We start from the raw sequence: 12582 nt of genomic DNA, 5'->3' as shown, positions 1-12582 counted from the left end.
CATGGTGAGGCCTGCAGCATCACCTTGAACAGAATGGTCAAACAGAGATCAATGTTCTGCTCTCTAAATTAATGAGGCTAATGTTGGTGTGACAGCATCGACACTCGGGATCTGTGGGGAATCAGACAGATTTCACCATTTGTGAATGGCGACATGAAACAAGTACAAGCTTATTAAATTCCAGTGCATGCCAAAGAAAATGCCTCAAACACATAGCTAGAACCCAAGAAAAATGATTAATGAATATTTTAATTGGACCAATTCATATTGCTCACCAATAAAGTCATTATTTTCTTTATAAAACATACTGTCGAAAGTGAATAAAGAATACAGCTGCTTACTAAATAACAAATTCAAGGGAGGAGGGACAGAAATTTACAATAGAAAATTATCATTTTCCGCCGTAGAAAGGTTATGTCGAGAGGTCCAAAACAAACAATCCAAAACTCGGTGTGTCAAACTCAAAACGAATGAAACACAAGCACACGCAGGAACTACACACAGCAACATCTGCACTCTCCTTTGAGGAGAGAGGTGGGCTGATTATCTTAAGGAAAGTGAAGCATGTATTAAACAAAAGTCATACAATGTAAAGCAGTGCTCAGAGTCATCTTCCTTATGAAGACTGTAATTGTAAGATTTTTTTTTCCCACAAAGACATACACATTATACACATGAGAAAAGCCGATTCAGTAATGGAGCACTGCTGTACGTCAGGGGTGTTGAGGCTAGCTTAAGATTTTTTTGGGGGGAGGGGGGGTTATTTCATTTAAAAGAACCATTCCTGGATCTGTTATGGCTCTTATTTGGGAGAGCCAAAAGCCAAGAAGTATCCATTTGGCTCTTTGGTATTTGTCATTGAAAACTGCAGAAACACATATATATATTTATATATATATAAAGTACAACGTTAACGACATTATAATTTCAGAAAATCACATTTTATCCTTGATAGGACTTTTTTTTTCTTTTATCCCCTCATTTGCGTTTGATTGCCCTTGCTGTCCTCCAAATCGTACAAGACAGTCAAAGTTTGATTGCAGTTTATGACAACTTAAAAAAATAATTTCAAAAAAGCAAATAAGCAAACATCTTCACCAAATGTTATTGGCTGGGGGATAGTTTGCCTTCTTCAGGCAATTTTCCACAAGCTCCAAATGGAGATTCCAGCTGCTTACTTAATTTCCACCAGACGTCAGACTTCCTCTTTAGTGGCAGGTGCTTAAAAACTCAGTGACTCGTTCCATAAATTTTCTGCTCCAGTGAGGCACATTTACATCATAGCCTTTGAATAGTCTTTCTTAAAAAAAAAAAAAAAAAAAGTAAAAAAAGTGAAAAATGACAGAACGATGCTTCATATGGAAACAAAATATGCAAGCCCACTTTAAATTATACACAGATTAGTTAACAGATTAGTTAACTAATTAGTTAACAGATCACCATTACTTGTTCAGTGCATTTTCATTGACGACTCATTGCTCGGTTTACACTTTTTAAAGCATCTTGAATTTGTACAGTGCCTCGTTGTCCTCATGGAGACAATAAGCTGTTAATATCTATACAATAAGCTTGGTTGTTGTTCATAATCATCCAGTTAGTTTTCATGAGTTTTCATCAAAAGGTCTACTGTGCAACATACAGTAAGATTGTATGTTCACAATCATCAGTGTCAGTATCTGTGTAGTGATGAAGCGATGTGATGGAACGGAGCAAAGCCAATGACCAAAGACCACAGGCCAAAAAAAGACATTAGAAAATTTTAAGAAAAAAAAAAAAAGACAGTAGTGTCTCCTTGTGTTGGTCCGTGGTTGCCTTTGTTAGCATGGAATGCCATTGTAAGTGTGTCCTTAAATGTGAACTATGGGAGTAGGATCCTGGTGGGTTCTCTGCATGTCTCTCTCCTTGCGTCTCTGTGGTTTGCTGCATCATCCGAAAGCAGTCCGTTTGAGGGTTAATGGATGGTAGGCAAATCTCCCAACCAGGCACCGGGTAGGGGGCGTGGACATGTATACTCATTCTGCAAGAACAGAAAAAAAAATACAATGAAGACCATTTAACAGTTGGCCTGCACCAGTTACAGAGGTGGTGGTTACAATGTAAAGTTAATTACAGTGCCCAGTGATTTGATAACAGTACAATGGGGCTGTGACAGTGCCAGCAAAGCAAATTAGGGTAAGCAATTAAGCAGATGATGAAATCCCATAAGCTTAGATAACTTGGAAGGCTGAGGTGGAGTGACTTCCCAAATGTCTCACAAAGATTAAAAGGCAGCTCAGCACACAAGTATTCTTTTTGAAAATGTTAATTAAAGCTGAAATTAAAAGATTAAATTTTTCACTTTAGTCGGTAACTGTTTACTACTCTTTGATGATTAACATACAACTGGATTAATTATTATAACAATTTTAATGAATTATTATGGTTATTGAAAGAGGAGCATTTTCCCCCGTTATTTTCCAGACTCTTGTTTTTAGAACAACGTGTTCCTGAAAAAAAAATATAGAGTAACTTTTGCATTATACATATCCATCCATCCCTCATCTGTGTGTTTGGACTGTGGGAGGAAGTAGCTGGAGAGAAGATGTAAATGCCACACGGAAAGACCCCAGACATGATTAAAACGCAGGACTATCTTATTGTGGGGCAACAGTGCTAACCACTACACCACCATGCTCTGAGTATCTTGATGCATGCTCAATCATCCAGGTAAGAAAATCACAAAAGGTTAATTCCTGATCCTCTGGACATAGTGTTTTCAGTGGGAGAAATGTTTTATGGACGAACCTTATAAGGTTCATCGACGAACATTGCCATTGTTCGTTAGTCGTGCTAGTTTTAGTCATTATGTAAATGTACTGTTTATAAGGCTGGAGAAACTTGCAGTCAGCTGAGAGTGAAGACGTCACTTGGATGAGTGGCGAAGCGTTTCGTCCACTGAAAAAGTCAAGATGAACAGAGTCAACTTTTTGGTCATGCTCTCAGCAGTTGTCTTTCTATCCATGTTAATTCTCTGATAGACCTGGTGACCTGTGCAGAGTGCACCCTGGGGGATAAGTGCATGGTCACACCTAAATACAGGGATAATAAAAGGCTCATTTCTATCACACAGCACATTGGATACACTAGAAAAAGTAAATTAGAAATCATCACAGGTGAATAATTTGGAACAGTTTAAATGTCAGTGCTTTCCCACAGGTCAACCTTGTTGAGATGCTGCAAATAAGTAAGAATTTTGTTTGACATTTTACTCTAACCTGCTATGAACTGATCTCCACACGGGAAAAAAAAGGCAAAGGCACACTCAGCCTCCTTATCCAATTTTGCCTCTGAGCATTTTTTTTCTCAGACCCTTTACAACTTAACCTTTAAAAGAGCCTATTTGTGACTTGGCTACAGGTAAATCCACATTGCATTAATAAGAAAAAAAAAATGCTCAGAGTTTTGACAGGCTAAGCAATTTCTAAAGCTTTCTGAATCTGCTCAAAATTATTCCAGCTCAACTTTTTGCTGCTCAAGCTGAGATTGTTGTCAGTGTGAAGCAGATCTCTGTAACAAAGGGCTCAGACGAGTATGCCCCGAGCAGAACTTTGATTTAAACGTTATCAAACAGGCTGACAAGTCTTCACTCCACTCTTTATCTACCTCTCAGGTGGATGTGAAAGAAGTGGAGACAGCTGCACAAATTGTCATACCTTAGACAATTTCAACACAGCACAAAAACAGAAACAACTTGCAGCAAAACCTCAGACTGTGCATCTCTGAACACATGTGTAGCAACACAGAGACAATAAAGTGCACAACTCTCTGCAGACACACGCCTAAATGGAAGGAAATAATCCTATCAGGTACTGTGCCATCAGATCATCCACTCAGTAATTTCTGCCGTTAATCAGTATTGCAGACTTAATTTATCACATTGCAAACAGTATGCAGAATATGAGTGTCATTTGTTCATCTTGTAAAACATAATCAAATCCTGGCACGGTGTACAAGTTACTTTATACAGATTTATAAAAAAATACAATTATATATGCATAAACAAGCACTGAATTTCAGCCATCAGTCAGCAAGATATATGGAAAGGTCTTGAATAGATCTTCATAAATATGCATGTAACAGATGTGCCTGCAATCCTGGTAGATTCACAAATGCACTCAGTTGATATCCTCCCATGCATCCAATTGGCACATATCATTTTTAAGTTGCTTTAGTGTGCCTATAGTTGCTGCTGTGGCTACAAGCCACTTTGACACTTACAGTAACTCTATCCAAAGTCTGTTGTTGCAGATGCCTTCTCTGTTCTGCACCCGGGGCTGTTATTGCTTTTGCTGCTGCTCTCCTGCTCTGTGCATTGATGGGCAAAGAGGTCCCCTAACAACACATCACAACCAAATATAAATTGATGCAGAACTGTAGTGGTCCTGATTACAGTTTGCACAGTCTGTACTTTGCATTCCAGAAACAACTTGGAACATTACAGAATGTGGTCAGAATGGCTGTAATTTTAATCTGTATTCAAGAGCTATTCTTCACATAACTTGCTGAGTGATGGCAGAAGTGAGGACTGATGATAAAAGCCCACAATTTCCACATGTTAATTAATGAGCTTTATGTTGTTGTCTTGCATTTGTGCACTGCAATTATGCAAAATGTCCTCTTTTTAGCACAGTGCAGACGTTCCTTCACGGCTACTGACATCTGAGCTGAGCTATTGCAAAACTCATTATGGTCCTTCAAGATGATTTTCTTGAATTGCTTGGGCAAATGAGTGCTATTGTAATAAACACTTAAGCTTATACCTCTTCAAACACTTCCAGTGCAAACAGCCATTAAATGGTCAGTGGCTTCTAAAGCTATACGTTTTATATCCTCACATGCTGGATGTCTAAGAATATCTTTGTTTCCAGACTCCATCATTCAAATCACTTCTACTGGTGAAAAAAGAAAAGATCATTAACGTCCTTCACAGCAACAGTGAAGGTTGTCCTATCCCCCCCCCTCAAAAAAACAAAAAACAAACAAACAAAAAAAAAAAACAGTGAAGGTTGCCGTTACACAGCAATGAAGAAGTTTTGTCACCAGTCATCAGAAAAACGGACTTCACTTAAGCAGTTAAGTATTTTCTTATTGTAGAAAAATGACATTTTTTCTCTCCTGTTGCTTTCCCACCATTGTTTAGCAGGACAACTGGAGAGCAATGCTGACCTTTTTTTTTTTTTAAAAACCATAGCAAAATGTATTTGCAAGGGCATTTGACTTCTTCACCTGCTTGTTAAAACCTCTGCAGGAACTACTGGTATATTCAATGAAGCAACACATACGCTGGTGTGCTTTCTTTTTTCTAGTAGCTTTCCCGGAGTTTAAAACAGGTGGGAAAAAGCTCAATAAATTCTATATTCAGGGGTCCCTGCCTCCCACCACTGAAAAATTGCAATATGTGGTAGAAGTGTAGCTGCTGTTTACTTACAACTGAAAATCACAGAGAACCTATTTCACTGTGCCACACACACACACACACACACACACACAAAATCTCCCCCACATTGCAGCCCTTTCCAGGCATCTGAACTGACAAACTTAATGTCCACAGTAAAGCCAGTAGGCGATAAGATAGTCCAAAAGAGAATCCAAAAATTTGAGGAAGATTTCTTTCTTTTTTTTTTTTTTTTTTATCCAAATGACACGTCTACTTTGTCATTTTAGATCTCTTGCCAACCCATAACCATCCACCCTCTTGGATGCTTGTGCAGTCCTGCTAGTTGTTCAGAAAAGAAGACATAAGAAGCTGGCGTTGATCCTGGTGGTTTCAAAATGGACAGTTCCCCCTGAATACACAGACAGAGATGGCTTGGCTTTTGTAGCACCAACCTCATCAGTCCCCCTATACAGATTTACTGGGGACAGAAGTGATGTGTAGGGTTCAGCCTCTCAAGGAGTAACATTGTGAATAGGCCTGGCACAGAAATCTAGGGCCGTCTGCTGTAGTGGCATTACTTAGGGCGATTGTGGCTCAAGAGTTGACAGTTCGTCTTGTACTCGGAAAGTTGCAGGTTTGACAGTCTCGGTCGTTGTGTCCTTGGGCAAGACACTTCACCCGTTGCCTACTGGTGGTGGTCAGAGGGCCCGGTGGCGCTAGTGTCCGGCAGCCTCGCCTCTGTCAGTGCGCCCCAGGGCGGCTGTGGCTACAATGTAGCTTGCCATCACCAGTGTGTGAATGGGTGGGTGGATAGGTGGGTGAATGGGTGGGTGGATGACTGAATGTAGTGTAAAGCGCTTTGGGGTCCATAGTGACTAAGTAAAGCGCTATAAAAGTGCAGGCCCTTACTTTGAAACACAAAGCATGTCCCCAAAAGTAGAACTGTATGAAGGCTCATGATTTATTCATAGTGAATCAAGTCCCACATTCCAACTCATGTACTAAACAGTTGTGGCTGATATTGTTGATAAGTATCCCCAGTACTCTACTCTACTCTAATCTTTTACTGTCACTCTCGATAACAGTGAAATTAATTTTCAGATGAAGCCTGCTTGTACAAGAGTATTCCATAGTCAATGTAAGTATGACTTAATAATTTCTTGAAAAAGTATGCATACAACCAGGGCCCATAAATGTGAGCCCTTTGCTTGTAAGCTTTCTTTTTTGAGTAAAATAAGTATTGCACTACTCTACACAGCTATGAATAAATTCAAGATAGCAAGAAGGTTTCTGGGTTTCAATCTGCTGGCTGGGGCTTTCTGGTGTAGAGTTTGTATGTTTCCCCTAAGCCTGGATGGGTTCTCTCTGGATATTCTGATTTCCAACCGCAGTCTAAAGATGTGTATACAAGGTTAAGAGTTGATTCTTAATTGGTCATAGGTGTGAATGTGGTTGTCTCTATGTATTAGCCCTGTGATGGACTAGCAACCTGTCCACAGCATACCCTGCTTCTCAACCAATGACAACTGGGCTAGGCGCCAGCCCCACTGTATGCCTAAATTGCATTAGTGGTTAAGAGTTTCTATGGCCTTCTGTATTTGATTAGCAGTGGGAAATTAGTTGTTCCAAAAATGACCAAGTTGTTAAAGTGTGTACAGATGTATTTATTCAACGTTTGATAAACAGTTCTTATTTATCTCTATGTATTTATTTTTGTGTTTTGTACTTTCTGATCTTGGCACAAAAATCAAATCCATGGTGAAAGTCATGTTTCATTTCATCTGACATTGTAAGATTTGAAAATAAAGGTTAATTATATTTGAGCCTGCTGGTTTTGAATGATCAGTTATATTTAATTTCAGTATATAATTTTAACAGTCTAAAATACGTGTGGATGAATATTAGATTCAGATAGAATGCAATGCTAAAATCTTGACACTAATTTAACAGACTGAAAAGACTTCAAAAACGGCACAAAGGGGATGCTATAATAAACCGCAGAACATTTTTGTAGTTTTTTTAGGCTACAAATACATCTAATCTAGTTCTAAAATCATAATTTGACAACTACTAGGCCTACAGTTTTAATAGTATTCAAACCTTTAATCAAGTTTTTTGAAGGCAATATGAGTTTCCAAGGATTGTTTTATGATTTTCATCATGGACTGACAGGTGTTTTAATCCAACCTTTGAGCAAGCTTTCTACACGCTGTGAAGTGCTTTCATATTAGGCTTGCTTCTGTCTTTAGTCTCTGTTCACTGACATGCGATTGCTTTTTTCAGCATTTGGACCTCAGTGTCAGAAGAAAGCCAGTACAATAATTTCATTTTAGAGACCTAGCGAATCCAAAGTTTCCAGTCTAGTTCCAAAATCCTCTCTCTCTTAACTTTCACACCGACCCACTGCATAACCCCCATCTCTGTGGGTTTGTGACTGCCGATTTCAGAATTCCTATATCATATCTTGCGCACACACACACACACCTGTAAAACCTATATTCTTGATCACTAGTTAGGATTTATAATTGACACTTTATGTTGTGAGGGAATGTACTGGCTGTGAGTGCTGTGAGAGTGATTTGTGTTGTGTATATTGGCTGTATGGTTGCTGGTGTTTTTGTTACTCATTCTTGCAGAATATTATCTGAAACCATGCTCTGTAAACAAAGTGCTGCCAAATGACTTCATTATTTGGCTATTTGATTTGTGTTAGAATCATAGTTGCAAAATCATATGGGTGCAGGATGAAAAGAGGATGGGTTTCCATTAAAGTTAAAGTTAATTCTGAAAAAAATTCCAGATAATCAACAAAAGAAAATGTGACTTAAAATGCATTTCTTTGAAAATATCAGTCCTCTGTAATATGCTATTTATATTCTCTCTATATATGCTCTGTGGTGGGCAGATGTCAGTTTCTATTTCACAAAAGTATTCTATTAAATGTTTTGGAATTAAAGTCCACTCAAACATAGTCATACAATTGAATGACAAGCAGCTTCACAACCACTTATATTGCCACCTATTATCTTGGGACAAATTAAGCGGATAAATGATCCCGAGTTGATTCCAGGCATTTGGAATCAGAAGCTGCCAATTTGTATTTGGTAGCTGTTCACTGGAACTCTCTGTGAAGAGCTGTATAGTGATGAAATACAAGCGAAGGAGGACATCTTTAGACCAAAAGACAAAGAGATATAAAAACTGTAGGAGTAGAAAAACAATCTGGTGCAAAGAAGGGAAAAAATGGAATGAACTTGCCAGCTGGTTAATACCCAAAGGCCTGGAAGATCATTAAAGAAAACTAAAGTGAATGATCACAGAATCCTTTGGCAAAGTCACTGTCAAAATCTGCAATTGATAGATGCTCTCATGTATGAAGTCCAGAGAATTTAAGGTTATTCCAAGTGGGGGGGGGGGGGAACCCCGGACAAAAACCTATATATTTCAAATTAGGTTGGTTTGTATAATTGGATAATCTGAGAATGTGGGACTATGTACATAAATGGAAATAATTCCTAAACAGTTAACACAGTACTTTTGTTAAAGCACTTTAATTGATCCTAAAGTTCTGCATTTAAATCATGCCTTGATTGTTTACCACAGAATTTGGCTGTGGTATAAAAATAAAAATGTATAAAAATGTATAAAAAGTGTATTAAAATGACCTGAAAGAGCCCAAAACAAAACAAAAAACCCCCAGACAAAATCTATTCTATTCACTCATGTACCCTAATTAAGGTGGGCTTATTCATTCCATCTTTTTCTCACCCTCGTTCTCTTCTCGTGCATCTGAGGTCTGAAGCAGCCAGAGCTGCACCTAGGCAGCTGCCCAAACCACAGCTGTTCTGATTTTGACACACAGCGCATTCTGTGTGTCAAAATCAGAACAGGATAGTGCTCAGTTAACCTCCCCACAGCCCTGTCTCTAACAACCTTTCTGGTTGGAAATCCAGCTTTGCAGTGTCGCTCAGAAGACACACAGCCGCTGCTGCCTGGTTTTTTTTTTTTTTTTTTTTTTTTTTTTTTTTTACACAACTGATTGTTCTTTTTCACAATGGAATGTCTAATATTTTAAAAATATTCATTTATGCAATCAAATTTAGAATATACAGTGGGGCAAAAAAGTATTTAGTCAGCCACTGATTGTGCAAGTTCCCCCACCTAAAATGATGACAGAGGTCAGTAATTTGCACCAGAGGTACACTTCAACTGTGAGAGACAGAATGTGAAAAAAAAAAAATCCATGAATCCACATGGTAGGATTTGTAAAGAATTTATTCGTAAATCAGGGTGGAAAATAAGTATTTGGTCAATAACAAAAATACAACTCAATACTTTGTAACATAACCTTTGTTGGCAATAACAGAGGTCAAACGTTTACTATAGGTCTTTACCAGGTTTGCACACACAGTAGCTGGTATTTTGGCCCATTCCTCCATGCAGATCTTCTCGAGAGCAGTGATGTTTTGGGGCTGTCGCCGAGCAACACGGACTTTCAACTCCCGCCACAGATTTTCTATGGGGTTGAGGTCTGGAGACTGGCTAGGCCACTCCAGGACTTTCAAATGCTTCTTACGGAGCCACTCCTTTGTTGCCCGGGCGGTGTGTTTTGGATCATTGTCATGTTGGAAGACCCAGCCTCGTTTCATCTTCAAAGTTCTCACTGATGGAAGGAGGTTTTGGCTCAAAATCTCACGATACATGGCCCCATTCATTCTGTCCTTAACACGGATCAGTCGTCCTGTCCCCTTGGCAGAAAAACAGCCCCATAGCATGATGTTTCCACCCCCATGCTTCACAGTAGGTATGGTGTTCTTGGGATGCAACTCAGTATTCTTCTTCCTCCAAACACGACGAGTTGAGTTTATACCAAAAAGTTCTACTTTGGTTTCATCTGACCACATGACATTCTCCCAATCCTCTGCTGTATCATCCATGTGCTCTCTGGCAAACTTCAGACGGGCCTGGACATGCACTGGCTTCAGCAGCGGAACACGTCTGGCACTGCGGGATTTGATTCCCTGTCGTTGTAGTGTGTTACTGATGGTGACCTTTGTTACTTTGGTCCCAGCTCTCTGCAGGTCATTCACCAGGTCCCCCCGTGTGGTTCTGGGATCTTTGCTCACTGTTCTCATGATCATTGTGACCCCACGGGATGAGATCTTGCGTGGAGCCCCAGATTGTGGGAGATTATCAGTGGTCTTGTATGTCTTCCATTTTCTGATGATTGCTCCCACAGTTGATTTTTTCACACCAAGCTGCTTGCCTATTGTAGATTCACTCTTCCCAGTCTGGTGCAGGTCTACAATACTTTTCCTGGTGTCCTTCGAAAGCTCTTTGGTCTTGGCCATGGCGGAGTTTGGAGTCTGACTGTTTGAGGCTGTGGACAGGTGTCTTTTATACAGATGATGAGTTCAAACAGGTGCCATTCATACAGGTAACGAGTGGGGGACAGAAAAGCTTCTTACAGAAGACGTTACAGGTCTGTGAGAGCCAGATTTTCTCCTTGTTTGAGGTGACCAAATACTTATTTTCCACGAATAAATTCTTTACAAATCCTACCATGTGAATTCATGGATTTTTTTTCACATTCTGTCTCTCACAGTTGAAGTGTACCTCTGGTGCAAATTACTGACCTCTGTCATCATTTTAAGTGGGGGAACTTGCACAATCGGTGGCTGACTAAATACTTTTTTGCCCCACTGTATGCTGACAGACTGCACTGTGCTTCTATTAGTCAAAGCCCGTCCAATCAGGCTTTTTTATTTACAGTCTATAATTATATAGAATTTGATGCAGTTGACAATATTGTCCTATTTGTCTTAAAGGGCTTTTTCTGTTAGGGTAAGGAAGTTTTCCTTTAACTCTTCTCTGACCTTTGGGGTTCTGCAAGGCTCAATCCGAGACCAGTTATTATTCTCTTTTTAGATCCTTGCTTTAGCCAGCATCTCAATCTTTTTTTTTTTTTTTTTTTTTGGCATTTCTTATCATTTTTATGCAAAAGACATTTAGCTGCATATGTCTTAAGCCTCACCAGCTGGATATGCTGTCCAACCTAGTTCTCTTTTTATCCCAGATAACTGACTGGCTCTCCAACAATGACCTTGTTTTAAATTCCAATAAGACTGAGGTCATGATTATGGCTCCTCCTGAAAAGCTTTTAAGAATGAGTGCAGTGATTGCTTCCTTTTGTTCATCTGCGAACTCCAGTGTTCGCAATCTCAGTGAAATATTTGATCACATTCCTCTCTTTCTCTCACTTAGGGGACACTCATTTGGGAGCTATAGTCTGTTCCCCTGAATTGGAGGAAATTGTTCATGCATTTGTGTCATTGCATCTAGATTACTGTAATATCCTATTTACCATATTAGATAAATCATCTCTTTCCCACCTCTAAGCGATACAAAATGTTACAGCCACGCTCATTACATAATCTAGCAAACAAGTTGACATTACCCTAATTTTATACTTTCTATATTGGCTTCCAGGTATTTTGAGAATTAATTTTAAAATTCTCATACTTTCAGTGGTGGGAATGAGAATCAGCACCTCCAAATCTGAGGCCATGGTCCTCAGCCAGAAAAGGGTGGAGTGTCCACTCCGGGTCAGGGACGAGACCCTGCCCCAAGTGGAGGAGTTTAAGTATCTCGGGGTCTTGTTCACGAGTGATGGGAGAAGGGAGCCGGAGATCGACAGATGGATTGGCGCAGCGGCTGCAGTGATGCGGCCGCTGTACCGGTCTGTTGTGGTGAAAAGAGAGCTGAGTGTAAAAGCAAAGCTCTCAATTTACCGGTCAATCTACGTCCCTACCCTCACCTATGGTCACGAGCTGTGGGTAGTGACCAAAAGAACGAGATCGTGAATACAGGCGGCGGAAATAGGTTTCCTCCAAAGGGTGGCTGGCCCCTCCCTTAGAGATAGGGTGAGAAGTTCGGCCATTCGGGAGGGCCTCAGAGTAGAGCAGCTGCTCCTCCACATCGAAAGGAACCAGTTGAGGTGGTTTGGGCATCTGACAAGGATGCCCCCTGGGCGAGGTTTTCCGGGCATGTCCCACCAGGAGGAGGCCCCAGGGCAGACTCAGGACACGCTGGAGAGATCATATCTCTCAGCTGGCCTGGGAACGCCTTGGTGTTCCCCCGGATAAGCTGGAGGAGGTGGCTGGGGA

At 40.1% G+C, this 12582-nt stretch overlaps 1 protein-coding gene across 1 annotated transcript in view; it reads right to left on the bottom strand.

The window, feature by feature from the left end:
* Positions 1-233: 233 nt before the first annotated feature.
* lrrtm4l1 (leucine rich repeat transmembrane neuronal 4 like 1) overlaps positions 234-12582 on the bottom strand; it is a 65247-nt gene continuing 52898 nt past the window's right edge. The window contains exon 3 of the mRNA XM_086300239.1: positions 234-2017. Coding sequence (XP_086156365.1) covers positions 1952-2017 — 66 coding nt within the window. The 3' untranslated portion in view covers positions 234-1951. The remainder of the gene's footprint in view (positions 2018-12582) is intronic.

This window comes from Aulonocara sp. 'chitande type north' Nkhata Bay, linkage group LG7, assembly GCF_057382095.1.
Source record: "Aulonocara sp. 'chitande type north' Nkhata Bay isolate Kocher_YH1m ecotype deep benthic linkage group LG7, A_spYH_male_GT1.1, whole genome shotgun sequence".
Classification (NCBI taxonomy): domain Eukaryota; kingdom Metazoa; phylum Chordata; class Actinopteri; order Cichliformes; family Cichlidae; genus Aulonocara; species Aulonocara sp. 'chitande type north' Nkhata Bay.
This window is presented reverse-complemented; position numbering and strand designations above follow the sequence as displayed.